Raw genomic sequence first — 27,873 nt, forward strand, 5'->3', positions numbered from 1 at the left:
GAAGGAAAACTGAAAAAAAGGGAACACCCACAATTCCAACTCCATCGTTCCTCTCAATGGTTCAAGAGGTACATGTTTATTGTATATCAGTAGATGAGATCTTTCATCACCATTATCAGATGTTGGCTCTAAACTACCAAGCAGATTTTTTTTTCCTTTGATTTAAATTCAAATTCCATTCCAAAAAAAAGCCATCTAAAACAATTAATGTCTATCTAGTTTTAGCCACTGAAGAATTAGATTCTCCTGGTAAGAAAGTGAAAACAGAATAAATGGTGTTCTCATCTCCGACCAGAAAGTCCTCTTTTCAGCAAAATGGTCAGAGGCAGAAAGCCCAGGTTGCAGGAAAAAGGAATGTCCGCCCCACAGGACACTTATAAGTGATGACTGTGACAGCAGCCCTTTCTAGAGGTAATAATGTCATTTGTCATTAGGTTGTGATAATTCTCCAGAAACCCCAACAGCCCTGGATTAAGACATCTAGAAATTGTTCAGATGACACCTATTTCTGTTTCCTGCTGTTAAGGCTTCAACGATGCCTCTCTGTGGCATCTGTCACCATTTTTTTCTTTGACAACCTCCTCTTTTCAAATCAGGAAGTGTACATAAAGTGCAAGCAAGACTCACTCCCTCCCCTGTGCTTCCATGCTCTCCTTCTGATAGCCAGTTATACCAAAATCTATCAGTAAACCGCTGGCCAGCTCTGTTGTCTGCAGGTATTCCTGGAGTTAGCAAAAAAGTTCATCTGGCAAAGAGTGTCTGAAGGTCAATGCAGTCTTGGCAAGAAGACACGAAGTACCACACGCAAGACAGGGATGTGAACGATGCAAAGCATTCCAGCAGGGGGGAGAGTTCCATGTCACCCAGTCACTGAAGAGGCCATCTTTAGATCTCAACTCTTAAAAACAACTCAGGAACCATTGCTAAAATGAACGACGCCTGCGGATTTCAGAGCTCTGGTCAGTCTTCAGTGACAGCAGATTCAGTTTTCCCTGGTTGGGCACAGAAAAGAGAATGAAGAGTGTAGGGAGTCAGATTTAATGGGTTTTATAGTGTAAGGAACCAGATTCAATGGGTTTTATGTCACACGCACACACAAAAAGTTGCCATTCAGTTGACTTCAACACATGGTGACCTCATGTGTATCACAGTAGAACTGTGCTCTATAGGGTTGTCACTGGCTTATTTTTGGAAAGTAGATACCAGGCTTTTCTTCTGAGGTACCTCTGTGTGGAGTTGAACTGCCAACCTTTAGGTTAGCAGCTGAGCTCATCAACCGCTTGCACCACCCAGGGTCTCCATGTAACAAACAGCCTCCAGTAAATACTTCACATCTTACAGAACTAAGTTGAACAGAATGCCTCCTAACAGGGCTTTCCAAAGTGTGTTTGCTGTGATGTTTGATAGGTATCCATTCCAAGTGGGTTATGGGTTATGCAATGCTACCTGTGTTTCTTTACTGCAGGATTTCTTAGAGCCTTGATTTGACATGCCAATGAGCACTGTAACTCTTCAAGACAGAGATACAGCATGCAGCAGTTCCCACTTTTTTTTTTTGCACCAGGAACTTACCTTCTCACAAACCAACCTGCCAGGACTAGTGTTTCCGTGGAACACATTTGGAGAAATGCTGCCTTAAAAATATCAGTTGGAAGGGCAGGAATGGTATTAAATCATATTCAGTTTATACTACATGAGCCCTGTTTTAATGCTACGAAGTTGTAGTCCCATACCAATTTAATAAATCCACCACTCATCTCTCAGTTTGTCATACTGTGGTAGCTTGCATGTTGCTATGATCCTGGAAGCTATGCTACTGGTATTTCAAATACCATCAGGGTCACTTATGGTGGACAGATTTCAGCTGAACTTCCCAACTAAGACAGACTGAGAAGGAGGACCTGGTGATCTCCTTCTGAAAAAACTGGCCACAAAAACCTTATGGACAGCAGCAGAACACTATCTGATATAGTGCTGGAAGATGAGCCCCTCAGGTTAGAAGGCAGTCAAAATATGACTGGAGAAGAGCTGCCTCCTCAAAGTAAAGTCAACCTTAATGACGTGGATGGAGTAAAGCTTTTGGGACCTTCATTTGTTGATGTGACATGACTTAAAACAAGAAGAAACAGCTGCAAATATCCATCAATAATAGGAATGTGGAATATACAAAGTATAGACCAAGGAAAATTGGAAGTTATCAAAAATGAAATGGAATGCATAAACATCGATATCCTAGGCATCAGTGAGCTGAAATGGACTGTATTGGCCATTTTGAATCAGACACTCACATGGTCTACTATGCTAGGAATGACAAATAAAAGAGGAATGGTGTCACGTTCATTATCAAAAAGAACATTTCAAGATCTATCCTGAAGTAAGCGCTGTCAGTGATAGGATAATATCCATACGCCTACAAGGAAGACCAGTTTAATACAATAATTATTCAAATTTACATACCAACCACTAAGGCCAAAGATGAAGAAACTGAAAATTTTTACCAACTTCTGCAGTCTGAAATTGATCAAACATGCAATCAAGATGCACTGATAATTACTGGTGATTGGAATGTAGAAGTTGGAAACAAAGAGGAAGGATCAGTAGCTGGAAAATATGGCCTTGGCGATAGAAACACCCCAGAGATCGCATAATAGAATTCTGCAAGGCCAATGACCTATTCATTGCAAATACCTTTCTTCAACAACATAAATGGTGACTATACATGTGGACCTCCCCAGATGGAATACAAGAGATCAAATTGAATACATTTGTGGAAAGAGATGATGGAGCAGTTCAGTGTTATCAGTAAAAATAAGGCCAGGGGCAGACTGCAAAACAGATCATTAATCGCTCAAGTGCAAGTTCAAGTTTAAGCTAAAGAAAATTAAAACAAGTCCACGAGGGCGAAAGTATGATCTTGAGTATATCTCACCTGAATTTAGAGACTATCTCAAGGAGAGATTTGACACATTAAAAATTAATGACCAAAGACCAGGCCAGTTGCGGGATGAGATCAAGGATACATCAAGAAAACAAAAGGCCATTAAAAAGACAGAAAAGAAACAAAAGACCAAAATGGATATCAGAAGAGATTCTGCAACTTGATCTTGTAGAGTCCTAAAGTGAAAAGAGGAAATGATAAAGAGCTGAACAAAAGACTTCAAAGCGGCTCAAGAAGACAAAGTAAAGTATTATAATGAAATGTACAAAGACATGGAGTTAAAAAACCAAAACGGAATAACACACTTGGCATTTCTCAAGCTGAAAGAGCTATAGAAAAAATTCAAGCCTTGAGTTGTAATACTGAAGGTTTGTATGGGCAAAAACAATTGAATGATGCAGAAAGCATCAAAAGATAAAAAGAATACACACTGTATCAAAAAAAATTGGTCAACGTTCAATCATTACAGGAGGTAGCACATGATCAAGAACCAATGATACTGAAGGAAGAAGTCCAAGCTGCACTGAAGGCACTGGGGAAAACAAGCTCCAGGAACTGACAGAATACCAATTGAAATGTTTCAACAAATGGATGCAACACTGGAAGCGCTCACTCATCTATGCCAAGAAATCTGGAAGATAGCTACCTGGCCAACCAACTAGAAAAGATCTATATTCGTGGCCATTCCAAATAAAGGCAATCTAACAGAATGAGGAAATTATCAAACAATATCGTTAAAATCTCATGCAAGTAAAATTATGCTGAAGACAATTCAAAAACAGTTAGAGCAGTATATCCACAGGAAACCGCCAGAGATTCAAGCTGGACTCAGAAGAGGATGCGAATGAGGGATATCATTGCTAATGTCAGGTGGATCCTGGCTGAAAGCAGAAAATACCAGAAAGATGTTTACCTGTGTTTTATAGACTATGCAAAGGCATTCAACCGCATGGATCATAACAAATTATGAACAACATTTCAAAGAATAGGAACTCCATAACACTTAATTATGCTCATGTGGAACCTGTATATAGACCAAGAGGCAGTTGTTTGAACAGAACAAAGGGAAACTGCATGGTTTAAAATGAGGAAAGGTGTGCGTCAGGGTTGTATCCTTTCACCATACCTAATCAATCTGTACGCTGAGCAAATAATCCAAGAACCTGGACTATACGAAGAAGAACACAGCATCAGGATTGGAAGAAGACTCATTAACAATCCACGACACGCAGAAATACAACCTTGCTTGCTGAAAGCCAAGAGGACTGGAACCACTTACTGACGAAGATCAAAGACTACAGCCTTCAGAAAGGATTACACTTCAACATAAAAAAAACAAAAATCCTCACAACTGGACGAATAAGCAACGTCATGATAAACGGAGAAAAGACTGAAGTTGTCAAGGATTTCATTTTACTCAGATCCACAATCAATACCCATGGAAGCAGCAGTTAAGAAATTAAACAACATATTGCATTGGGAAAATCTGTTGCAAAAGACCTCTTTTAAAGTATTAAAAAGCAAAGGTATCACTTTGAAGCATAAGGTGCATCTAACTCAAGCCATGGTATTTCCAATCCCCTCATATGCATGCAAAAGCTGGACAATGAATAAGGAAGACAGGAAAAGCATTGATGCATTTGAATTACGGTGTTGGGGAAGAACACTGAATACATCACAGACTGCCAGAAGAACGAACAAATCTGTCTTGAAGGGAGTATAGCCAGAACGCTCCTTGGATGTGAGCATGGTGAAACTTCATCTTGCTTACTTTGGACATGTTATCAGGAGGGACCAATCCCTAGAGAAGGTCATCATGCTTGGTAAAACAGAGGATCAGCCAAAAAGAGGAAGACCCTCAAGAAGATGGACTGACACAGTGGTTGCAACAATGGGCTCAAACACAGCAACAACTGTGAAGATGGTGTAGGACTATGCAGTGTTCCGTTCCTTTGTGTTCCGTTCCGTTCCTTGTGCATGGGTCCCTATGAGTTGGAATCGACTCTATGGCACCTGACAACAACAATATAATAAATAAAAAACATAGCTGGGCTCCATTATGTTTCCCTGCAACATGACAAAATCATGGACGGTATTTAACATTACATTTGATTGGTTAACATTACTGATAAAAAATTAACTATTTCCCATCCATTATAAACCATTACATGATCAGCGGGAATTCTCAGGAAGTGTTCTTTGTATTTTTTCTGATTTTTCTAGCACAGTTATGGCCAGAGTTTCAGTATTAAACTATCAGCATGTCATTACATATGAAGCTAAACCATAGCTGGGATTGACAGGGCATGTCAGAATATAGATAAAATCTTGAATAAAAGTCATGGATTGATTTGATCAAAAGTCAAAGAAAAATATCAAACACGTACTAGTTAAATTCCTGAACTTCTTTTTGGCTTCTGCCCTTTCTTCTGCATCAAAGTACCAAACAGTCATAGCATATCTGTGAAAGAGAAGCAGGCAGAAGAGGTTTAGAAACACTAAAAAGAAAAAAAAAAAAACAGATAACTTACTATAAATCTTATATTAAAGTCATTTATAAACCCAACATTTAAAGGTTTCCCTATCATTAGATGTCCACTTCAATTTTTAACTTAAAAGAAACTTCTCCAGTTTCAACTCTATTCGAACGTAAGAAAACACTTAAGAATTCCTGGTATGTGCCAGGCATTGTGCCGGCCACTGGGAATTCATGATCGAGTTTTCAAAAAGTTTCATTTTATAATTATTATTAGTTATTGGGATTTCTATAGCATGTGATTTTTTAAGGGCTTCCCACCAACATTTGCAAATTTTTTCCTGTGAAGCCAGTCACTGTGGAAGTAGGAATCACCAGGGAATTCTGTCACAAATGGCAAGATGTAGTTGTTGTGCTCGTAAAATAAACCAAGAGCAGGCTTTGGGAGTGGAATTAGTTACCTGCTCACCTAAGGTACATTCTAGTTTGTTATTTAATATGTGCAATTTCGTGTCTGGGGTTCCGATCTGTCATTCTGGAGGGGGACACTTATAAGTCTGTAGGATTTTCATTTGATTACGCTGTCACTCTGAAACTCTTCACATGCATGTGCTAAAGAAACTGTATTTAAAAAAAAAAAAAAAAATTCCAATTGTTGGGACCTGGATTTAGTGACTCCAAACCAATTTTAAGCCATGGGAAGGGTAAACAGGAAAAGAATGAAAACAAATTCCTCTTCTTTTCTTAAGGTCTCTGTCTCTCTCTGCTTGCAATCGACAACTTATAGACTCATCCAAAGTCACCAGAGAGAATTTCTGACATGTGTCGTATATGACAGCCAACATTCTTTAGGGGTAGTTCAACAGCAGATTAAAAAAAGGAAAAGGAAAAGAAAGGGGGAGAAGAGAAAAATACTCTGGGAAATACATAATCCAATCCACTCAGCTAACAGAAAACAATTTATTAACAGTTATTTCAAACTGACATTGTTTTGCACACCAAAGGACCCCAAGTTTCCCCCTTTAATTTCTAACAACTCCAAAGAGGTTTGCTATCAGCTTTGGGGTGTGGGGTGTCCCCGTATACAAGGGAACTGGGGTTTGCACAATAAACTTCTCCAGAAAAAACCTGACCCTGGCTATTACCTAGTCGCATAGGAGGGCTGAACCTCATGTGGGTTACGGCGATCTGACCAGAAGAACAGGAGTCTGTCGAAAATGGGCTCCACATCTGCTATGAAAGATTTCCCTTCTGGAAATATCCGTAGGACCCCGCCATGCAGCTGAGGACCACAAAGAAGGTAGATTATTTCCTGGCCTCAGACATATTCTAGAAAAATGTCATCTTTCAAACTTTACTCCAAGCATATATTACCCACAAACTTTTACTTCAACCTCATACTTTATACCAAATTTTATTTCAATGGCTTATGAAATAAAAGTCATTCTGCAAACTTGGGTAGTGTAAACTCCTTACTCACCTCATACCAGACAAAGCCTTCTTACCCCACAGTCATGAAGCCCACGGACCAAAATGGATTATTATTAAGTTTAACTACAGGTAACTGCCGATACTTGACTGTTTTTTGACACACAAAAAAAAATCCTGGCAATTTCCTATGGTTCACGCTTAATACTAACAGGATAATCATCACACATAACTTCTTCTTTGATTGGAATTTATTGCTTTCTTCTGAACTCCACTGGCTCCTTATCTGACCTCATTTGCTGAAAGTTATATTGAACTCTCAGACCACCTTACCTGGACCTTTTATAACATAGGTCACTCTCTTCCTTGAATTACTTTTTTAAACATACACCTAATCTGTCCTACAAGTCAAACCATATGCAGGCAGAACTCAGGCCTCACCTACCAATGTTTCTCCACAGCACTTAAATATTTGTTGAATGACTTCATATTTTACAATTTATTGTTATCAGCCTGATAACGTCATTCTCTTGCCTGTAACAGCACCTCTCAAGACTTTAAAGGAGACCTAAGGGATATATTCCAGCCATGTTACCAAATAGGGAGAAGAGACAAGTTTTTTCACTGATTCACTGGTTTCCCAGGTTTAGTTTTTCTGACCCCAGATAAAATAGCATTGCTTTATGACAGCCAGGGTCTGTCCTCACTAACAGGAAATGGAGATGTAGAAGGTTCAAAAGCCAAATAAGCTTGAAAAGTTCTCTGACTTCCCAGATTACTAAATCATTCTTAGCTTTCAGAAAGCACACAAAGTCCAGACAAATGTGTGTAAGCGTGGAACCAGACTACATATCTCTATCTATATGTTCTAAAATACAAAAATAAGCCACAAAGCCTTTGGCATTCACCAACTATAGTTAACCATGGCAAGCAGCCATGAATGAGACGTGTCACCCTCAGAGACAGGACTGTGTGGGAAACCTCCCTTGGGATAGCTTTATATCCTACAGTTCTATTTTTGTGGAATTCTCTCAATGCTGCTGCTGGGAGGGAAGAGTGCATGTCCCTATTCTGCACTGAGAGTCCTGTCAGCTCTCTTTATCAACCACTCAACCCTTCCCACACACATATAATCACCCTACCTGCCCCCCCCCCCCAAATTAACTTCATAACCATTATTTTCATCTCATCAACTTTGGCACTAGTTCCATAGGGGAAAAAAAAAAAGAAAACATGAAACTGAAATAGGAAAGATTCATTAGCAGGAGATAGGGCTATTCTCAACACAAAGCTCTTCCATAAGTCATCTGATTCTTTTCCTATAGTTTCTAACCTCATACTCTACTCCCATTGTTCCAAAGTACCTTGGCATCCCAATTCTTGTTCAGATAGTAGATGCAAGTGATGCAGCGGCCGTCACCGTTGGGGTTGTCTACATGGCGAACATAACCTGTTCCATTTCCTGGGTAGCAAGCCACCATTGCCTAAGAAAAAATCCCAAGAAAGTTGGTTAGCAAAGCTGAGACAATCTTCTCCCACTGGTAAACACTGACAACCTGGTAAACACAGTATTCTTGCGTACTTCGTGACATTTGTAGGTGGCTGCTGGTATTTAAATTTGGACTCTTCGGCATATAAGGTTAACAGCCAGGCCATACCTTATGACTCCGCCCAGTGGAAAATGATTCAACAATATTCTCACAGCTCTAGAACATTTCAGACAGTTTTTCTTAAAGTAACTCATTTATATCATTAGAATGCTCTGCCTTTCTTCAATTCTCCTTTTTGAAAAAGCAGATTCTGGTTCCCATCCTACCAGTTGCCTTTCAGCAAGTAAATATTAAGAAAGAGGTATATATAGTATAGTATACCAGTTACAAGTTGCAGTCAAGTCAATTCTGACTCATGGTAATCCCACGTGTGTCAAAGCAGAACTGTGTTCTATAGGGTTTTCAGTGACTGACTTTTTTGGAGGCAGGTCACCAGGCCCTTCTTCTGAAGTACCTCTAGGTGAATTCAAACTGCCAATCTTTCTAGACCCACAAATTGCTAGGCATGAGGCTCAGAGAGTCTGCCTGTTCTACAATTGCCTCCGGTGATTCTTATGCTTATTAAAATTGGAAACCAGCTGTCTTGGAACAATAGCTAAAGATACTTGCATTTACAAAGGGACAGAGACAATCATGAAGGAGGAAAAAGTCAGGCTTAGTCAATAAAATGATTAAGACGGAAGGGGAAAGAAGAGTCAAGAGGAAGCTACACCCTAATTTGTTAGCATAGACAACACAGTCACATTCCTTTCATGGAAAAAGCTACATACATATCTTAATACATTTCTCAATACTTGTCTTCTTCTTGATTATGACCAAATCAGGTGATAACCTGAAATTCTCTTCCTTTGCCTAAGTGCTAACTGTATTAACCAAGTAGAGGAATAAAGTAGAAAGCCATACCAAACATCCCACTGGAAATTACTCTTAGAGGGTAACAAACCTCTCTAATTGTTCCATGGAAAAATTATGACAGAGAGTAGAAAAAAATAAAGTGCAACAAGCCAGTTCTTTTCTTCATAGAACAGGGACATAGTTTTTAAATATTTTTATAGGGATACAATATATGCAGGGACGATACTGGAACCTGCAATATAAAAAGCAGGCACGGCCTTTTCCCCTGTTTTGTTCACTAATGTATCCGTAATGCCTAGGACAGTGCTTAACGCATAGGAGGTGGCCATTTTAAAATTGATAATTAAATGAACAAATCAGTGAATGGCTCTTTCCTTTAAAAAGTAAGTTCACATTCCACCTAGATCGGTAGTTATTTCTGTCATTTTGATAACCTATCTTCAAACCCTGGTGGCGTCGTGGTTAAGTGCTACAGCTGTTAACCAAGAGGTTTGCAGTTTGAATCCGCCAGGCGCTCCTTGGAAACTCTACAGGGCAGTTCTACTCCGTCCTATAGAGTCGCTATGAGTTGGAATCGACTCGACGGCAGTGGGTTTGGTTTTCGTTATCTCTAAGTATACATGTAGAAATCAGGCCACACATTTCCTGATAAATGACAGAGCTGCTTCATGGATACAATAACCAGTTGGGTAGAACCCTAAAATAATGCCCAAGTGGCTCAGTTAGTCAGCTTTAATGCCATGGCTGCCAAGTTACCCCCAGTACCAGGAAGACATGAATTAGGATATAGCTTTAAAAGGTTTCATACATACTGCATACTAAAACAATAATAAGGCTGAATGGTAACTTGGCTTTACAATGATCTTAAAGCTTAAATCATCATATTGCTCATATTTTATACACTAATTCAGCTAGCAATGCCCATACCCTGCCTTTGAACACCTAAAATGCAATGTCATCTTAGAGTTGAAGTTGGGCTGTTAGCTTGAACAACTTGCAGAAGACGGAATTTTGAGTCTACAGAAATCAAGATTTAACAAATGATGGCACCACCAAGCAGAAAATGGCTTGGGGAAAGGTGATTGGTAGAAGACAGATAGCACAGGCTTACCCAGAGAGGAAGAGATAAATGAAGTCACCTATAATGACTAGGGAATTATCCATCCCTGGAAGCAGCTATCAGGATTATAAAAGCCACCACTGAGTCAATAATGAAAGTTACTTAAGCCACAAGCAATTATAGCTGGATTCCCTACCATCTTAGCCTCCCCCTACTGTGAAGCCCTGAAAAGAAAAAGTACTCCGTCAGGACAACATAATCTTATATTCTTAAACAGCATTACTCTAAGGAAAAGGTCAGTGGTCTGGATGCCTGCCATCCAGTTCACTCTGCAACTAATTGTCCCAGGGTCAGTTTCTTTTCTATAAAGTTCCGAGATCTAAGACCCAACTTAATCATCAATCCTGGAAAAAGCAACAGAGTTCTTCGGAGCATTATGAAGCGCTGCGTGCTTCAGGACTCAGCTTATATTACAACATTGAAAAAAGACAGATACAACCTCAGAAAAGAATATCCTTTACTAATTGCTGCACATTCTAGGGTGCTTTCTATTAGGACAAAACTCCTATATGCCAGCAAAGTATCTGATTTCTTAAGGGAGAAGAACGGAGATCATTTTTCTGGCCAGAGCGCATATTTTACCCTCTCCCGATTCCTGGAGCCATATGCTTCAAGTTTGAACAATGCAAGGAAATCATTGTGGGCCTCCATGGGCCTGGTGAAACTATATATGGCCAATTTTATCAGTACATTTTCTGGACCATTACCACAGATAAGTCTTGGCTTGGGCACATTACCAACTATTTGCTGGTCTTTGACACAGCCAAAAACAAACCATGAGGTGAAGGATGCGCCAAGAAGCAAACCTCACTTCAGTAACTAGCTTCATTTCCGCGCCAATTTGTGCATGGGGCAGTAACAAACCCCGGAAACTGATCACTTCAACTGAGTTGTTATCTAAGCCTCATCAAGCCTGAGGAGGGAGTTAAGAGTGTACAAAGGAGGGGAATGCTTTGGGACAATAACAACATGGCCAGAGTGGCTTAATTATGTGACAAACACGCCAAGCAATAACACTGGCACAGATCAGGAGGATGTCTTTATTATAGGTGTTCATTTGCCAAAACTTCCTGACTGGGTTAATATTTGAAATTTACAGAATTTTAATAACACACTAGGGTGAGCAACAATAGCACATACAGATTCTGACTCATGGCGATGATTAAGCACTTGGCTGCTAACCAAAAAGTTGGCAGTTCAAACCCACCCAGCAGCTCCGCAGGAGAAAGACCTGGTCATCTGCTCCCACAAAGATTATAGCCAAGAAAACCCTATGGAGCAGTTCTACGCTGTCATTCATGGGGTTGCTATGAGTTGGAATTGACTTGATGGCTCCTAACAACAACAAAACCAACCCCCAATCAAAAAATAGGCAAAGGACTTAAATAGACATTTTACCAAAGAAGATATACAAACAGCCAACAAGTATGTGAAACTATGCTCAACATCATTACTCATTAGTGAAATGCAAATAAAAACCACAATGAGATACCACTTTTACCCCCACTCAAATGGCTACTATCAGAAAAATGGAAAATAAAAGTACCGGTGATGATGTGGAGAAACTGGGATGCCCATCCATTGCTGGTGGGGTTGTAGAATGCTACAGTAGCGTGGACAATTTGGCAGTTCCTCAAAAAATTCAACACAGATTTTCCATATGACCCAGCAATTCTAGGGATATACCCAAAAGACTTGAAAACAGGGACTCAAAAGGATACTTGTACATCAATGTTCACTGCAGCTTTATTCACAATGGCCAAAAGGTGGAAACAACCCAAGTGTCCATCAACAGATGAATAGCTAAACAAACTGTCATATATGCATACAATGGAATATTAGTCAGCAACAAACAGAAATAATATTGTATGAGCCCACTTACATGAATTATCTAGTATGGGTAAATGCATAAAGATGGAAGTTTATTAGTGGCTAGCAGGGGCAGGTGGGAGGGGGAACGGGGAGATACTGTTTAAAGGGCACTGAGTTTCTGTTAAAGGTGACGAAACGTTTGGAAACAGTGCTGATGGTTACAGAACATGGTAATCATAATGAATGTCACTGAATTGTATTCATAAAAATCGTTGAAAAGGAAAATCTGTTATATATATTTTGCCACAATGTTAAAGAGAGAGAGAGAGAGGGAGGGTTACAGGGAAGGAGGGAGGGAGAGAGAGGAAAGGGGGAGAGTGAAACAGAAAAAAAGAAAAAGATAAAACAATAATCTGGCTCTTAGTTGCTCTGATGAAGTGAGTCTGCTGCCCCTCCTAGCCAGGTGAGGACTGAGAGCCTGGAAGGGCAGGGTGTTTGCCATTTTCACTCTAAAACCCATCCTCAGACCTTTTTGATCAGTGCCCTGGTTTTTCCTACCATGAACTTGGTCCTAGATTGAGGATTATCCAAACAAGCATCTGAACAACTACCCAGAAAACAGAACCTTCAGATTAGTTCTCCTGGGTCAGTGATGATACTTCTACCAGGTATCAGAGATTCTTAAAGATAAGGGCTACTATTCCTACCTCCCTGGTGGTGCAATGGTTAAGCACTCAGCAGCTAACTGAGAGGCTGGCAATTAGAACCCACCCAGCCACTCCAAGAAGAAAGATCTAACAATTTGCCCCCATAAAGATTATAGCCAAGAAAACCCCACGGGTCAGTTCTCTCCTGTCACTGTGAGTTAGAAATCGATTTGATGGCACTTAGTAACATCAGCACTACCACCCACGCACATGGGCAATGCTGGGTAGTATAAATGGTTAACATGCTTGGCTGCTAAACAAAAGGCTGGAGGTTCAAGTCTACCCAGAACTGTCTCAGAAGAAAGACCTGGAGATCTACTTCCAAAAATCAGCCATTGAAAACTCTACTTCGACACACATGGGGTCACCATGAGATCGAACCGACTTGACACCAACTGGTGGTGTCCGCACACAGATCTGCATCGAATTCCGGGGGGTTCAAAGACTCCGTAAAGCCTAACTACAGACCCCAGGTTAAGAGACCATATATTAGATTATGATTCTCTTCCAGGGGATCCCTGTACTTCCTGCATGAACTTCTGAGTGAGTCACCCTCCCCCAAGAAGCCACAGAAACTTTGAGCCCAGGAATGTAAGAGACTATTGTCATTCCTTTCTGAATTGTGGTTAATTCCTTTCCTTGGAGGGGATTCAGCCAGGGCTCTACAATTAGGCACAGTAAACAGGCCCAGCAACAGCGACATATCAATCCAGGCTATTTGGGTTTGGGAAGGCGGCCCTTCCCTCAGAGGCCTGGCACTCGGCCAGCTGGGTGTTGGCTGAGTGACAGGGCTACGTGCACTACGTGAGGGTGGCAGCCAGCCCACGCCCGAGCACACTGCCTGGAGGACCACGGAGGGAACATACACTGGGGAACCCTGCCCCCTCCCGATCACTATCCCAGTCACCAGAAAAATGTTTCCAACAGGGACTTCCTTGCAATTATGAAATTCAAGAAAGTCAGCAAACTCCAGGGTTAAGGACATTAAGACATTTTAACCATATCCTTTCTGATGCCTTTCCCCAAATAAGAACAGTTGCCACCTCCTGAGGATCCGCGTACCCAGGTGGCACCTTACACATATCATCTCGTTTTAATTTCCTGGTTTTGGGGAAGGTGAGCAGCAGCAGCCACCTACTCTGACTCACTGCTCACAAGTCATTGACCCTGGAAGTTATCCTACGGACCAAGAAGTTTTTACATAGCAAAACAAATTCATGAGTAAATCTTAAAGCAATATGGGAGCAGGGACTCAATGTTTAACTTAACTTTCTGTGACGTGATAAAGCAGCCTTATCAGCAAAATAAAACTGCCACCTGTAGCTCTCTAGCTGCTCCGAGCCCAACAGAGAAGGAAAGTGGGACATGTGTGACCGCAGGATTGTCAGAGAACTCAGTATGGTTCTCTTTACATTCTCATCTGCAAGTAATCCTAAAATGCTTGAAGGAATCCATAACTTCAAAACAACTGGCAAGTCAAGACTTTATTAATGGGTAAAATATGAAAAAAAAAAAAGTAGTACCAATCAAAGCATATTATGAAAAATGCCTAGAATCAATATTCTTAAGATGCAAGAAAACTGGAAAGCACTTCATCTAGAATCCTCAATGAATTTTAAGATCATCAACTTGAAACACTGCTGCATACTGGAAAAAAGTTAATGAACTTTCTAGAAAACCAAGATCTTACATGTACTACCTGTCTGTCAGTTTGTGGTACTGTGGTAGCTCGCATGTTGCTACAATGCTGTAAGTTATGCCACTGGTATTTCAAATACCAGCAGGGTCACCCATGGTGGATAGGTTTCAGCAGAGCTTCCAGGAAACCTTGGTGGCTAGTGGTTACGTGCTATGGCTGCTAACCAAAAGGTCGGCAGTGCGAATCTACCAGCCACTCCTTGAAAACCCTATGGGGCAGTTCTACTCTGTCCTATAGGGTCACTATGAGTCAGAATCTACTCGACAGTAATAGGTTTGGTTTGGTTATTTTAGACTAAGAAGAAAGACCTGAAGATCTGCTTCTGAAAACTGGCCTAAGAAAACCTTATGGATCACAAGAGAACAGTGTCCGATATAGTGCTACAATCATGAAAACGGCACAGGACTGGGCAGGGTTTCTTTGTTTGCATGAGGTTGACATGCATTGGAGCTGACTCTACGGCGACTAACAACAACAAAAGATCTTATATTTACATTTGGATTTTAGCACTTGGAAAACTACGTCTGCTGTATGAAACAGCCCACAGCAACTCAGGGTAGAGTCAGAACTCATGAAATTCAGTAGCCACGTCTATTTACTGAACTAACACTAATATAGTGCCTGACACTGTTCTATGCACATCACAAATATTACCTCAATCTTTATGATAATTCCATGAGGTAGGAACCAACAAAACAAAAATCAAACCTGTTCCCATTCAGTCATAGCTATCCCATAGGACAGAAGAGACCTGTCCCCTAGGGTTTCCAAGGAGCGGCTGGTGGGTTTGAACTGCTGGCCTTTTGGTTAGCAGCCAAACGCTTAACCACTGCACCACCAGGGCTCCGCATTACAGGTGGTCCCTGATCTACAACATACTGCAGTTACAACAAACCGCACTTAAGAACCATTTTTTTTTTTTGCTTTCTTTGTTTTTTTGTACATCTTATTGTTAGTAGTATGTACTACATACAATGCTGCAGCACATAATTTGTTAATGCTATCATTCTTAGATGTTCACTTGCGGATGTTCAATTTTATGATGTACTGTTCAAAATACCACTGTATAGCAGGCTACAGCGTTGTCTAAAATGATGTCAGGGTGGGGAGTGATGATGGATAGAAAGTTGGGCATTGTTCAGTCCTAACAACATAAAGTTGAACTGTTCATGCGCCAGACAGCTGTTATGACTGTGACTTCACTGTTACGACACTGATCCAGGCTTCATTGTCGACCAGGCCTACGGTGTGATCTTATTCAGCGTTTCATACCATAAGAAGCATCAGTTATTAACTTGAAGCCAAGTTTCTCTAACTGTAATACCTGCACTGCTTATATCCTCAACAATATGTCTAGCAAAAGAAGTCATGCCACTGAAAATTCTAATCCAAAAAAGAAGGTGAGGAAGATTCTAGACATGGATATAAAGATCATTAAAGCCTATGATAATGGAAAGTCGGCAAAATAGCACATGAGGAAGGGCTATATCTCCAGGGATGGATTATGTAGTAGGTAAGGTGCTTACCTTGTTACCAGATCATCTATAGCGAACAATTTCACATTTTTCACCACATCAAAGATTCTGCTTCTAGGTATGGCTGGCATCTATCTCTCTCCCAAACCCACAGTACCCTCCTACAGAATCAAAGCCTCTTTTCAAATTTTGGATCCCTACCAGGGGAAAAAAAAAAAAAAATTTTTTTTTTTTTTAACAGGGGTGGATGACCCTGTAAGCAAGGTAAGCATGGGCCTACTTGTGCTTATTTACTAATATTGAACAATTTCAAAGATGTGATGAAACTCATGTGAAATTGTTCAGTACAGATGAGCTGGTAAGCATTACTGGTGTTTATTGACTAATATTTAGTGAACAATTTCAAAGATGTGGTAAAACATTTGAGCATTTTGACAATCACCAAGGATCAGAATTGGGCTTTTTAGGTAGTTAAAGCAACGACTGGCCTAAAATCAATAATTTTAACAAAGAAGTGTCCTCAGAACAGAACCTTATTGTAAGTCGGGGACTGCCTAAATCCACTGGATACAGAACTACTGTGGCTTAGAGGAGAGATGAAATCCAGCCAACACTTGTTAGAGGGGTAGAAAAGGTGAAAGGTTCTTCTGACAAACGTATAAACTGTTTGAGGGAATAGGAAGGGGACTAGAAAGAATGATGTGCCTGGCTCTGAGTTGGCAGGTTTAAGTTAATTGTCCCCATGTTCCTCCGAGATAGATACAAATTCTACTTTACAAAGGTGAAAACCGAGGGTCAGAGGCAAAAAATAACTTATTGAACATTCTAGAACTAAGTGGACGGGCCAGAATTCCAAACCCATGACCTTTCCACCAATAAACACTGTTTCTCAAATATCCAGGAAAAGAATTGTTAACTGAAAACAGGTGCTATTATTTCCAGAGAGGCTACGAATTCCTTCGAACCCAAGAGAACGCAACACAGGATTCTCAGGTGTTTCTCATGGCTTACCAAATACAGGTCCAAACCCTGAAGTGGGAAATCAAAGCCCAATGTGCCTGTGTAGGAAAAGGTAAGTGGCAGTCGCACTCCCACCTCTCCCTAACCAAACTTTTGATTTCAGTGAAGCTGGATCACTTTGTCAAGTTTGTCCCCAAAGAGCCCCATACCTCTACCTTCTTACCTCTCCCTTGGACAGCCCTCTTATAACAGAGGCTAGAGACCACTTTAGGCTTCTGTGTGGTGTTCACAGTTATTAAGACAGACATTAGCATGTAACAGATTCCAGTTTGTGCTCATCCAAAATCACTATGATTCTCTCATTCTTCCAGGTGCCTTGCGAGTACAATACCTGCAAGACTAGTGAGGAGCAACACCCCGCAGTCAGTAACGACCACTCAACACAACAGGATGGAACCAGTTCCAAATTTCGTTCTAAGTTTTATTTCTGGAAAATTAAGTTTATCGGTGCAAATAATAGAAAAGTTCCACATAGTATCTGTGGATGTGTTTATTTAACATGAGATGGAGTTTTTGCAAAAATTTCCCAAATGGACTAAAAAAATACTTGTATTTTTAGTTTTAGCAATGCATAAGCTCAGACATAATCAACTGATTAAACTCTGATTCTATCGACATACAGAAACTAGGGAAAGACACAGCATCAACCCTGTTTAGCCTCTTCCTTTCATTACATTAATTTTCCTTCAGTCGTTCTCAAACTTGAGCATCCATGAGAATCACCTAGAGAGCTTGTGAGTTGCTCAATCGGTAGATTTGAGGACGAAGCCCTGGTGGCATAATGGTTAAGCGCTCAGCTGCTAACTGAAAGGCTGGCAGTTCACCCACCCAGCAGCTCCTCGGGAGAAAGAAGACCTGGTAATCTGCTCTCATAAAAATTACAACCTAGGAATCCTATGGAGCAATTCTACTGTGTCACACAGGGCTGCTGTGAGTGGGAATCAACTCAACTGCACACAACAACAGGTTTGGGGCAGGCCCCAAGGATTTGCATTTACAAGTGTTGGTAGTCCAGAGGCCAAATTTTAAGAACCACAGCTAGTTTGTGGTAAAACCACAGCTAGTTTGTGGTAAAACCAAGAGTTTTTGTGCAATGCTTCACCCTAAATGATTTAAAAAAAAGGAGGGGGGGGGATTAGTAAACTGTACTAGTTAATTTGGCGAATGGAAGGTGGGTGGGACATTAAGCCTAGAAAGGTAGCTTGGGATCAGTTGTGGAGGCCCTAAGTGCCACACCAAGAAGTTTACAGAAGTGTAGACAATGGGGAGGGTGCGTGGTATTTTTGTTTTGTTAAAGCATGAAAACAGCATGAGTAGAATTGGGCTTGGGACTAGCATACTCTGAAAAAAGCATGTTAAGATGAATTAGAGGGAGAACTGAAAACAAAAGGCAGGTGATTTGTAGTTAAGTATGTCTTTAAAATACTTCCCTCCTCAAGGATTTCTATCTACTAAGCAAGAGAAACAAAATTTAGTTAAAAGAGACTAAACTTGAGATTCCACAGTGAATCTACAAAATAAAACTAAAATAACACAATAGGCCAAATTTTGACCGTTAATATCACACACTCCTGCCTGGGTCTTCGATATTTCGTGAACATATTTGCAAAGATTCTGTTTATCCACTCCAATCATTCAAATTAACCTGCAAAACAAATAGGAATAGGAAAGAAGCCCATAGGAAAGAAGTCATAGTGAGAGAGGGAGGGAGGGAGGAAGAGGGAAGGAAGGAAAGAAAGGCTCACTACCAATTTTGTATGGGGTATTGAGATTTCTGAGTAATAGTCCCTTCAGATTTGACTAGACAGACAAGTAGAAAAAGGAGGAGAAAGGGGAGAGTTACAGACAGAATCTTTTTGTGTTTCCATGTTCCTGGAGAACAAAGAATAAGCTCAAGATGTGCAAACTGTCTTAAACAATATATCTTTACTACTTCCAAGCGATGCTCAGATAGAAGAGTACTATCCTGAAAATAGCTTCAAGTAACCCCTGTTTTTGCTGACACCTGGAATGCAGTTTTCCATTTGTCCTCTTCCCACTGGCAAATAATCAAGACTACTATCGTATTCTCTGATTCTTTGTATTTTGGAAATACTGTAGTTTGTTAATAGTCACTGTTTTGGCCTCATTTTGGAAGGGACAAAATAATATTTCCTATGAAATAGGCATACTTGCTCCAGAATTTGTGAAATATTGATCACTGTATTTTATCTCCTAGAGAATCGAAAGTTGGCTTGAATTGATAAAAAGTATTGGCATTGTAAGGAGCCCTGGTGGTACAGTGATTAAAGCGCTTGGCTGCTAATCAAAAGGTCAGCGGTTCAAACCCACCAGCAACTCCTGAGGACAAAGATGTGGACGTCTGCTTTTGTAAAGATTTACAGCCTTGGAAATTTACGGGGCAGTTCTACTCTGTCTTATAGGGTCCTTATGAGTCGATTGTGGAATTGACTCAAAGGCAGTGAGTTTGGGTACTGGCATTGTACTCTATGTTCGAGGACACTCAGTACATAGGTACTGAATTAATCCAATACAAGATCTGAAAGCCTGAATTATACAGCTGCAGACCTATGGATCTGTATGGCCAGGATTTGGTTAAGATAACAACAACAAAAAAAACCTGTTGCCATCAATTCTATTCTAACTCATAGTGACCCTATAGGACAGAGCAAAACTGCCCCGTGGGGTTTCCAAGGCTGTAATGTTTACAAAAGCAGCTGGTGGGTTCAAATTACCCACCTTTCAGTTAGCAGCCAAGTGCTTAACCACTGGACTACCAGGGCTCCTTCTGGTTAAGGTAGGGGTTGAGAAATTCTTACACTCAGTCACTACGAAGCTCACAAAAAGTGAAAATAGAAACTTACCTACAGATGAATATCAAAAGAAGATACAAAATTAAGGTAAGTGCCATTGACCAGTTTAAAATTGAAATAATCAAGGGAAAAGGGTACAAATTCTATGTATAATTAACCAAGCTAGCTAATCTTGCTTGGCAAACAGACACATGAGCTCTGAATTTCAGCCAAATCAACAGCTCCTGGCAATCTGCCAACGCTGAATTCCTTAGTCTGGCATCATAAAATGATTTGTCTGTTGTATTTACAGTTCCAGCGCCTCTGGATTCAGCTACCCGCTGGGCACCCCTGGCAGTGGCCCAGCAGAATATATCTGAACCATCATTACTGTCAGAGCATGTGGGTTTGACAAACACTAGAGAAAAATGACACCCATTTCTTAGAGCAATATTAGTTAACAGCTACAAAGTGCTGCTGCTACAAAGGAATTACCAAGTCTGCTGCTGTAATAATTAACAAGAATTAATAGCCATCTCCATTGTGTTCACCTGCGAGCTGCTTCATCTTCAATGGGCAGGAGTCAAATTTCACTTAATTTACCTGATGCCACAAAGGTGAGTCAAAGGCACTGCCAAACTGAGAATACGTGGTCCATGGGTGAGCTGTTCTGGATGCTGGGGTGTGGAGATGCATCTCAGATGTACTCTGCTAATTAAGGGTGGAGTAGAAGTTGACCCCACCTTTAAGCTTCAGCAGAGAAATCTTCCACAGGTGGTGTGTTTTCAGAAAGGGGTTAGAAGAGGCAAGGCTGCTTGTTATTTATAACATTTGGAGTTTTTCTAGACAGAGTCATCAGGAAAGAAGAAGGTACACATTTTGTTTGAGTGAATAAGGTCAAAAAGGGAAATCCTTTGCAATACCCAAAAGCTGAATACACAGATTGGCTACCTAATTCCATTTTAAGATAGATTATATTTAAAATTCTCAAATAAGATACTGATGCAGATGAATTAACCTACTGCCCCCTGGCCCTGTACCCTAGTCTACCTGCTCATTGTACAACCCCATCCAGTGCAGTCCCTTTCCATTAAAACTCCTTTTCTCAGGCCCAATGGAGTCTCTGGGTAGTGCAAACAATTAGTTACTCAACTACTAATAAAAAGATTGATGGTTCAAATGCACCCAGGGGTGTCTCAGTAGAAAGGTATAGCAGCCGGTTTCAGTAAGGTCACAGCCTTGAAAACTCCAGGAAGCACATTTCTACTCTGAAATAAATGAGGTCACCACAAGTTAGAATCAACTCAATGGCAACTAGTTTGTCTGGTGTTTTTCCTCAGTCCCAATATGTACCACAAGCCCTTCTCAAGACCCTGTTCAAGACATCATTTTCCCAAATATAAAAACAACTTAGTAACTGCTAAATGATTGGGGGGTTGGACAGGTGTGATTTCTTTCTGAGATACCTCTCTAACTCTAAAACTTGTACCATTAAAATTCTGCCTCTTCATTTCACGTAAAATAGAGAAATGAGCAAACCCAAAGAAGAGAAACAGAAATGACTAAGGAATGTAAAAGTGGGTTGTTTAAACATTACCCCATTTTTGCTGAAAGTAGCTCGCAACAAGGAAAAATTGGTGACAGCTATTTCACCCCACTCCACTCGGCTTACTCCTCTGGGTGGCTTTTATAATCACTTTCAGCCTCCCTCTGCCTACCCATGAGCAGGTCTATGACAGCGCCAGGCAGTGTGAATGAACACATTAAATTGATACTCCCTGATTTCCCTAGTCACTGAAGCAGAGAAGGGAGTGGTGGAGGGGCCCAAAATTGAGCAAAAGTAATTATAAGTTGAACACACACAACTACCTTCTTTGTTCCCAAGTGTCATTCAACAAAATAGACAAAGAGCACTATGAAAACTCACCCACTGCGGAGACTTGCCTCACTGTTAATGAGGCTGTATTCTACCAGTAATTTCCTTGGGGTAATTTTCATCTTCTGAGTTCTCCAAGAACTGTATCCATAGTTATGACATGTGATTCCACATGCCCTCCTACCCCATCCCAAGCAAGGACCCAAGACCCAAAGTGAGCCAATCTGACTTTCTTCCAAGGAATGAAAACAGGGATTCTGGCAAGTTAAAAAAAGTCCCTGCTGCACTACAGCTGAAGGCTGCTATAGCCATTATAGAACAGCCATCTTTAGCCGTGTGCATGGAACAGCAGCCAAAGCTGGACTGAAAGGAAAGAAGAAATAAAGAGGACAAGCACAGAGACACAAGAAAGGAGGCCATAAAGCTCCAGAGAAAAAGACTAACATGCCAGCTGTCCTGGATGCGGACAACTTTCTGGTTCCCAGTTCCTGGCTCCAGTCTCCTGCAAACCCTGATTGCATTTCCTGCACTTGGGTCCTGAGAGAAATCCTGATCTTTGCAGTACATTATCCATTTTTGCTGAAAGTAGCTTGCAACCAAGAGCCTCCACTAAGATAAGGTCCATTAAAGTAATGAGTATTCCTGACTTATAAGGGTGAGCCAAAACTGTTATTGCTCAACAGCAGAGGAACAAACCCACCACACACATCTTGCATCACATTTTCTTTTATTCATAAACCTTTTACTGTTTCATTATTCCTCTGTATTGTTTTCAGAGAACAGATCTGTCCACAACCCTCACTATCCGATAGCCTGAAAGTACTCCAGATCAGAGACTAAAGTCAGGTCCATCTGCATTATAACCTCAAATCACAGCCATGTAACATTTATGAAGGTTAAGAATTCTGCTAAGACTTTTATGTACATTATTTAATTAGTGAATATCACTAATTAATTATTTAATGCCTCCTCCCCAAAGCTTTAAGGTATTATTAGCCCTCCTTTTAAAACTTGATGAAAACCAAGCAACTTGCCTAAAGTCACAAGGCTAGTAATTCCAAGTTTAAGCCCCTAAACCCTATGATAAACTGCTTCTTACCAACTTTGTGACCTTGGACAAATGATTTTGGCACCCAATTTGCCAAATATTCAGTAAGACAGTACTTGTAAAGTGAATAGCACAGTGCCAGACACAGAGTAAACTGCTCAATAAAAGGCAGTTATTGTTATCAGTTTCTTTGAACCTCCTGGGCTGAAAATGCCAAAAAGTCAAACTAGTGCGTCTATAGTAAACTAAGTACTTTTAGTTCTATAAATTGCACGTTCTCTGGAAAACAGCCATTTTCAAGAACTAGGCAGTCAAAGCAAAAGGAACAAATTATGACCAATATTTATCTTGGATATGGTCTAAATTCTCGGAGAGGAACAGATAAGAGATTCTTTGATAGCCTGAAAGCAATAATCATGCTTGAAGTTAGGGGGCGCCATACAGCTGTACATTATAGGAAACTACTTTCCCAGAGGGTCTCTTCAGTACCCTTAGATTGTTCTCACAAAATGGAGGTAGATAAATTCTGACAGGTAACAACTTTTTTTTTGGGGGGGGGGGGCAGTCCTCTAAAATTTCTTTCTATACTGACTCACAATTTCAATCTGAGATCCAGTGTTGTATAACTAATGTATTCCCAGTGACATTGCAATCACTTCACTGAGATTAGAGGCATTATCACATTATTAATGACCTTCCAAAGTCCAGTAAAATACAAAAAGTGTTTAATTAGGATGAATGCATTAACGATTAAGCATAACCCTAAGAAATTAAATAACTAAAAACCATTTGGTCTAAAATAAGTGTATATACTGGCAATTATTGAACCTGGGTGATGAGAGTTCATTATACCAGCCCCTCTATGTTTATGTATATCTGAAAACTTCCATAACAGTTATAAATTTTAAAAATAAATTTACAAAGGCTGTCATTCAAAAATTTACTTTTTACTGAAACCTATTTGAAGGGTGCAGCAGGAAACTGGGTCCATATCACTACTTTGGGAAACAGCCTTGGTTGAGGGAAGAGAAACAATTAATGAAGAAAGGTTAAGTGAAGTTGAAATTAATAAAAATCATGTAGAACTGGAATGGGTTTCTATGATGCGTTAATAATGAGCTTCATACAAGAGACCCAAGGCCCCAAGACATCACTGAGAAGATTTCTTTATATAAACTAATTGATTTTTTTTTTTTTTTTTACTGTAATAATTGTTTGCTCCAGCCTTCTCCAACATTTGGTTCTAGTCAGATAGGGAATATCCCAACCTAGAGGTGATTTGTCTGAAGAGCAGGAATGACAAACATTGTGCCAAAACTGCCAAAGGAAAGCTGGAAATCTGGGGTATGGGCAGATGTTGCTCAAACGCATCTCTTCAGTGGACAAGACGAGTTTTCTGACTTCAATTCACAGTCACCTTCAGAAAGGGTTAGCTGCGAAGTTACTTTTTCCACTCAGAAGATAGCCCATTGTTGAAGAATCATGTCTGTAAATTTGTTTTTTTTTCCCTTACCCAGATGTACACAGTACTTTTCATTCAATTTGTCGAGTTAAAGTCTAGCCTGAAACTCTACCCCTAATCCATGAAGTCAAAGCTAAATAACAATTTTTAACTTTAATAATATTAGTGACTTCTCTCTACCAATTAATTTTAACTTCTGTTCCTAGAAGGCTGGGAGGAAAATTCTTAATACCTGAGATTAAGAGAAATTTAAAAAACTGGTAAGAAGCCATCTTGCAGACTGAAGCTATAAACACCTCTGCCAGGCTGATGCTAACCCACCCCAGGAGACAGGTAAGGTTCTTTAGTACAACAGCAAAACTATGCAGAAGACAAATAACTTCTGATCTACCACCAATATGAGGGAAGAAGAGTAAAGAAACACTTTAACAACAATCTTCTACAGAGTTCAGCCAACTCCAAATTTACCCCAAGCCAAAATAAAATTCAGAAAGCAGCAATTTCTTCAAAGATCCACTGTGTTTGCATTCAATTATTATCAATGCTTTCAGGAATTCTAAGTCTTCCTGGTTTGCAAGGTGACCAACAATCTATTTCTCCACTATTCCATTCACTTGCCTTGGCCCCTTCACTTCTATACATTTCCAGTCTTTACACTTGTTCTTTACGAAGAGCATTCCTCAGAGCTTACGGGACAAATGAGCCAGCAATGTTTTTTTTTTTTTAACACAGGACTCTTCTTGAATTGAGACATACTACATATATTTTTAAAGAGTGGTACATAGCTGAATGTTTAATTCCCTCCCATGGCTAGTATGCTTTGCCTCATTGTGTTTCAGTAAAAGTATTCTGTCCTTCTGAGTTCCCTTGACTAGTCCACAATAAAAAACACATAAATCATTCAGAATTGCCCCCTAGAAAAATGGGTTGGGCTATCATCTGAAGAAAGACTGAGTAGCTAGGCTATCCCCAAATAATGTTCATGCGACAACATCATGGTACCTACATGTTCCCGTATTTCTTTCAATCTACCTCTATTTGTCTCCAAAATAAATTACCACCCAGGAAGTCACTTACAGCTACCTGAACAAAAACCTGAGAAACACCATTTTCTTTCTAGTGGTACCTGAATACTCTCTCATGGATTTCACCTCAATTTATAGCTGGGAAAGGGGAGATGGTGGGGCAGGGCTGAGCACCAGGAGAGGGTTTCCAAAGTCAAGTAGATGGTCTTATAGTGTTCTGGTGCCAACCAGCCAAGGCAACACTCCGAGGTGACCAGAAGTGGATCCTGCACGTTTTACATGCCAAACTCTTCCCACACCTGCAGGACAAACTCCACAGACCAATTCCCTCACTGCAAGATTACATTACAGCTGCCACCAGGTTCTTTAAGAGTGCATTTGCGGGGGTACCTTCTGAACACAATGACGGGGAATATCAGGTGACTTTAAGCAGGCATTTAGAGTGAGTACCCACGTGCCTTGGAACAATGTTTCTTATAATACCCTTTCCCTTGTTTAAGTCTCTGAGAAACTCCATCTCTTAAAATGGGGCCGGAAGACACAGCTAGCTTGTACCACCCCACCAGAGCCATTATTCTAAAGTCAACAGAAGGTAATTATAATTACACACCTGAGCCCTTAACATGAACTATCGCTCAGAGGAGCTGGGGGACAAACCAGACTGACTTCTTGGTTTTAAAATTAAAGTTCGCTCGCAGCCCTGAGAAAGCAGCGTACAATTGACTCCCGAAAGCCCCCGTCCTACCTTGGACCTCTCCTTGACGTAGTATTTGCCCAGCCGGCTTCCGCAGTACAGGACCAGCCTGTCGATGAGGGACAGGAGGTAGCTGATGGCCTCGCAGCCCTCCTCGTTGCCCCCGATCCACGTGATCTGGTCGCCCCGCAGGTGCCGCTTGGAGACGCCCGCGCGCGGCCCCGCCAGCTGGCCGTCCCGCAGGGCCCCGTTGCAGTGCAGCTGCTTGACGCGCTCCAGGACGCAGTCACCCACCACCTCGCCTAGGAAGTTGTCCAGGTAGCAGAAGCCGACCTCGTGCAGGCAGGGCACGATGTACTCCAGGGCGATTTTCTCCAAATCCAGCCTCATGATGTGTCCCAGGGGCATCTCGCCCACAGAGTCGAGGTCGGGGACCCCCAGCGTGCACCACGGGAGAGAGCGACCTAAGCGCGCGAAGGCGAGGCGCCGGGAGCGTGGCCGGGGATTCAGCTACCTGCCGCGACCACAGTCCCCGAGCCACCGCAGCGCCTGGGAGAGGGGAAAGTTGCTTGCAACTCTGGGGACGGGGCGGGGGGTGTCTAGCTCAGCGACCAGTGAAGAGTTGTGCAGGGCCCCGCGATCCAGCGCCGGACTGACCCAGCAAGGAGTCGGAGGGCCCTTTTTGGAGATGCGGAGCCACCACCGCGGCGGCGGTCCGAGACCGAGAAAGAGTGAGTCCAGCTCCTGAGCCGGCCCGACACGGCACGTCACGAGCCCCGCCCCGGCCCCGCCTCCGGGACAGCCCTTCTCCCCATCCCCCACCCCCGCCCCCGGCCAGTCACCCCCGCCCATTCTCCGCCCCCAAGGCCAAGGATCCAGGCGAGCCAGGCGTCAGCCGTGGTTGGTTGTGAGGGAACCTGGAGAACAGACTGAATTTTTAGAATGCTATATTTGCATATTGTTTTGCTTAAAACCCCAAAACAAACTTAAAAACCTGGATCCCAATTTGGAAAATGTAAATGTAATCAAAAGCAGTTTACTGCCACACTCTGGGCTGGTCACCTCACAGGCTTTTAAATAAAATAATAAAACCAGGAACAAATATACATATTAAACAGAGGTCTCTTTCTTATCTTTATCTGATGCCTTTCGTTAATCCCCTTTCCTCAGCTGTTTGACCCAAGTCAGGAAGTTCAAGTCACCGACAGATTGGGAGGAATCCAGTTCTAACTAAAATGAACAATTAATATTTTTCTAACCCCTACTATGTGCAAGGGGCCCTGGTGGAGCAGTGGTTAAAAGCAATGGCTGCTAAACAAAACGTTGGTAGTTCAAATCCACCAGCCGCTCCTTGGAAACCCTATTGAGCAGTTCTACTCTGTCCTATAGGGTCACTATGAGTCTGACAGCAACCAAGGCTCTATATTCTGAACGAGGAAGAATGTGCACAACTTAGAAATACTTGCTGGGTCATATCTGATTGAACCCTGCAAATATTTTGCTTTGTTGAATGTTTTCATCCACTTAACTTTCAAGCTTCTAACTAAAATATGATGTTCTCAAATTCTACCTTCAAAATTAATCATGTGTTAACAGTCAGTATAGGTATATCCTCAAAAAAGTAAACTGTATTTTGGGTCCTTTCTCTCACTTTTCTCAGCAAGCAGCTCATTATACCAGAGGGATGGACACCACACAGAAGGCTTTTTATTATCTAAAGGTAAGCTGACTGCTTTATGGATTACTGATCCCCTTACCTACCAGACACCAGGAATCAGAATCAGGGAAAATATTCATAAAAAACAATCAGAAAAACCCAAACCCATTGCTGTCGAGTCAATTCCAACGTGCTGTTGAGTCGATTCCAACTCATAGCAAACCTATAGGACAGAGTAG

The 27,873-nt window shown here is 41.2% G+C and overlaps 1 protein-coding gene across 1 annotated transcript; it reads right to left on the bottom strand.

Moving 5' to 3' along the window:
* Positions 1 to 60: 60 nt before the first annotated feature.
* Positions 61 to 26,718, bottom strand: EGLN3 (egl-9 family hypoxia inducible factor 3). Its single transcript, XM_049898398.1, has 5 exons — positions 26,029 to 26,718; positions 8,207 to 8,326; positions 6,560 to 6,696; positions 5,326 to 5,399; positions 61 to 992 (listed from the first exon to the last, which is right to left on the bottom strand). The coding sequence occupies exons 1-5, from the start codon at positions 26,383 to 26,385 to the stop codon at positions 961 to 963; spliced, it is 720 nt and encodes a 239-aa protein (XP_049754355.1). The 5' UTR covers positions 26,386 to 26,718; the 3' UTR covers positions 61 to 960.
* Between the last annotated feature and the right edge of the window lie 1,155 nt (positions 26,719 to 27,873).

Source organism: Elephas maximus, chromosome 10 (genome assembly GCF_024166365.1).
Source record: "Elephas maximus indicus isolate mEleMax1 chromosome 10, mEleMax1 primary haplotype, whole genome shotgun sequence".
Taxonomy (NCBI): domain Eukaryota; kingdom Metazoa; phylum Chordata; class Mammalia; order Proboscidea; family Elephantidae; genus Elephas; species Elephas maximus.

What these genes read in the sequence shown, in the direction of transcription:
- EGLN3 (XM_049898398.1), bottom strand. Translation starts at nt 26,385, where the DNA reads ATGCCCCTGGGACACATCATGAGGCTGGATTTGGAGAAAATCGCCCTG. An exon ending in ACGTCAAGGAGAGGTCCAAG is followed by an intron (nt 8,327 to 26,028) that starts GTAGGACGGGGG and finishes ATTTTTTCTTAG; the next exon opens with GCAATGGTGGCTTGCTACCC. An exon ending in CAGCCCTCCTATGCGACTAG is followed by an intron (nt 5,400 to 6,559) that starts GTAATAGCCAGG and finishes TCTCTTTCACAG; the next exon opens with ATATGCTATGACTGTTTGGT.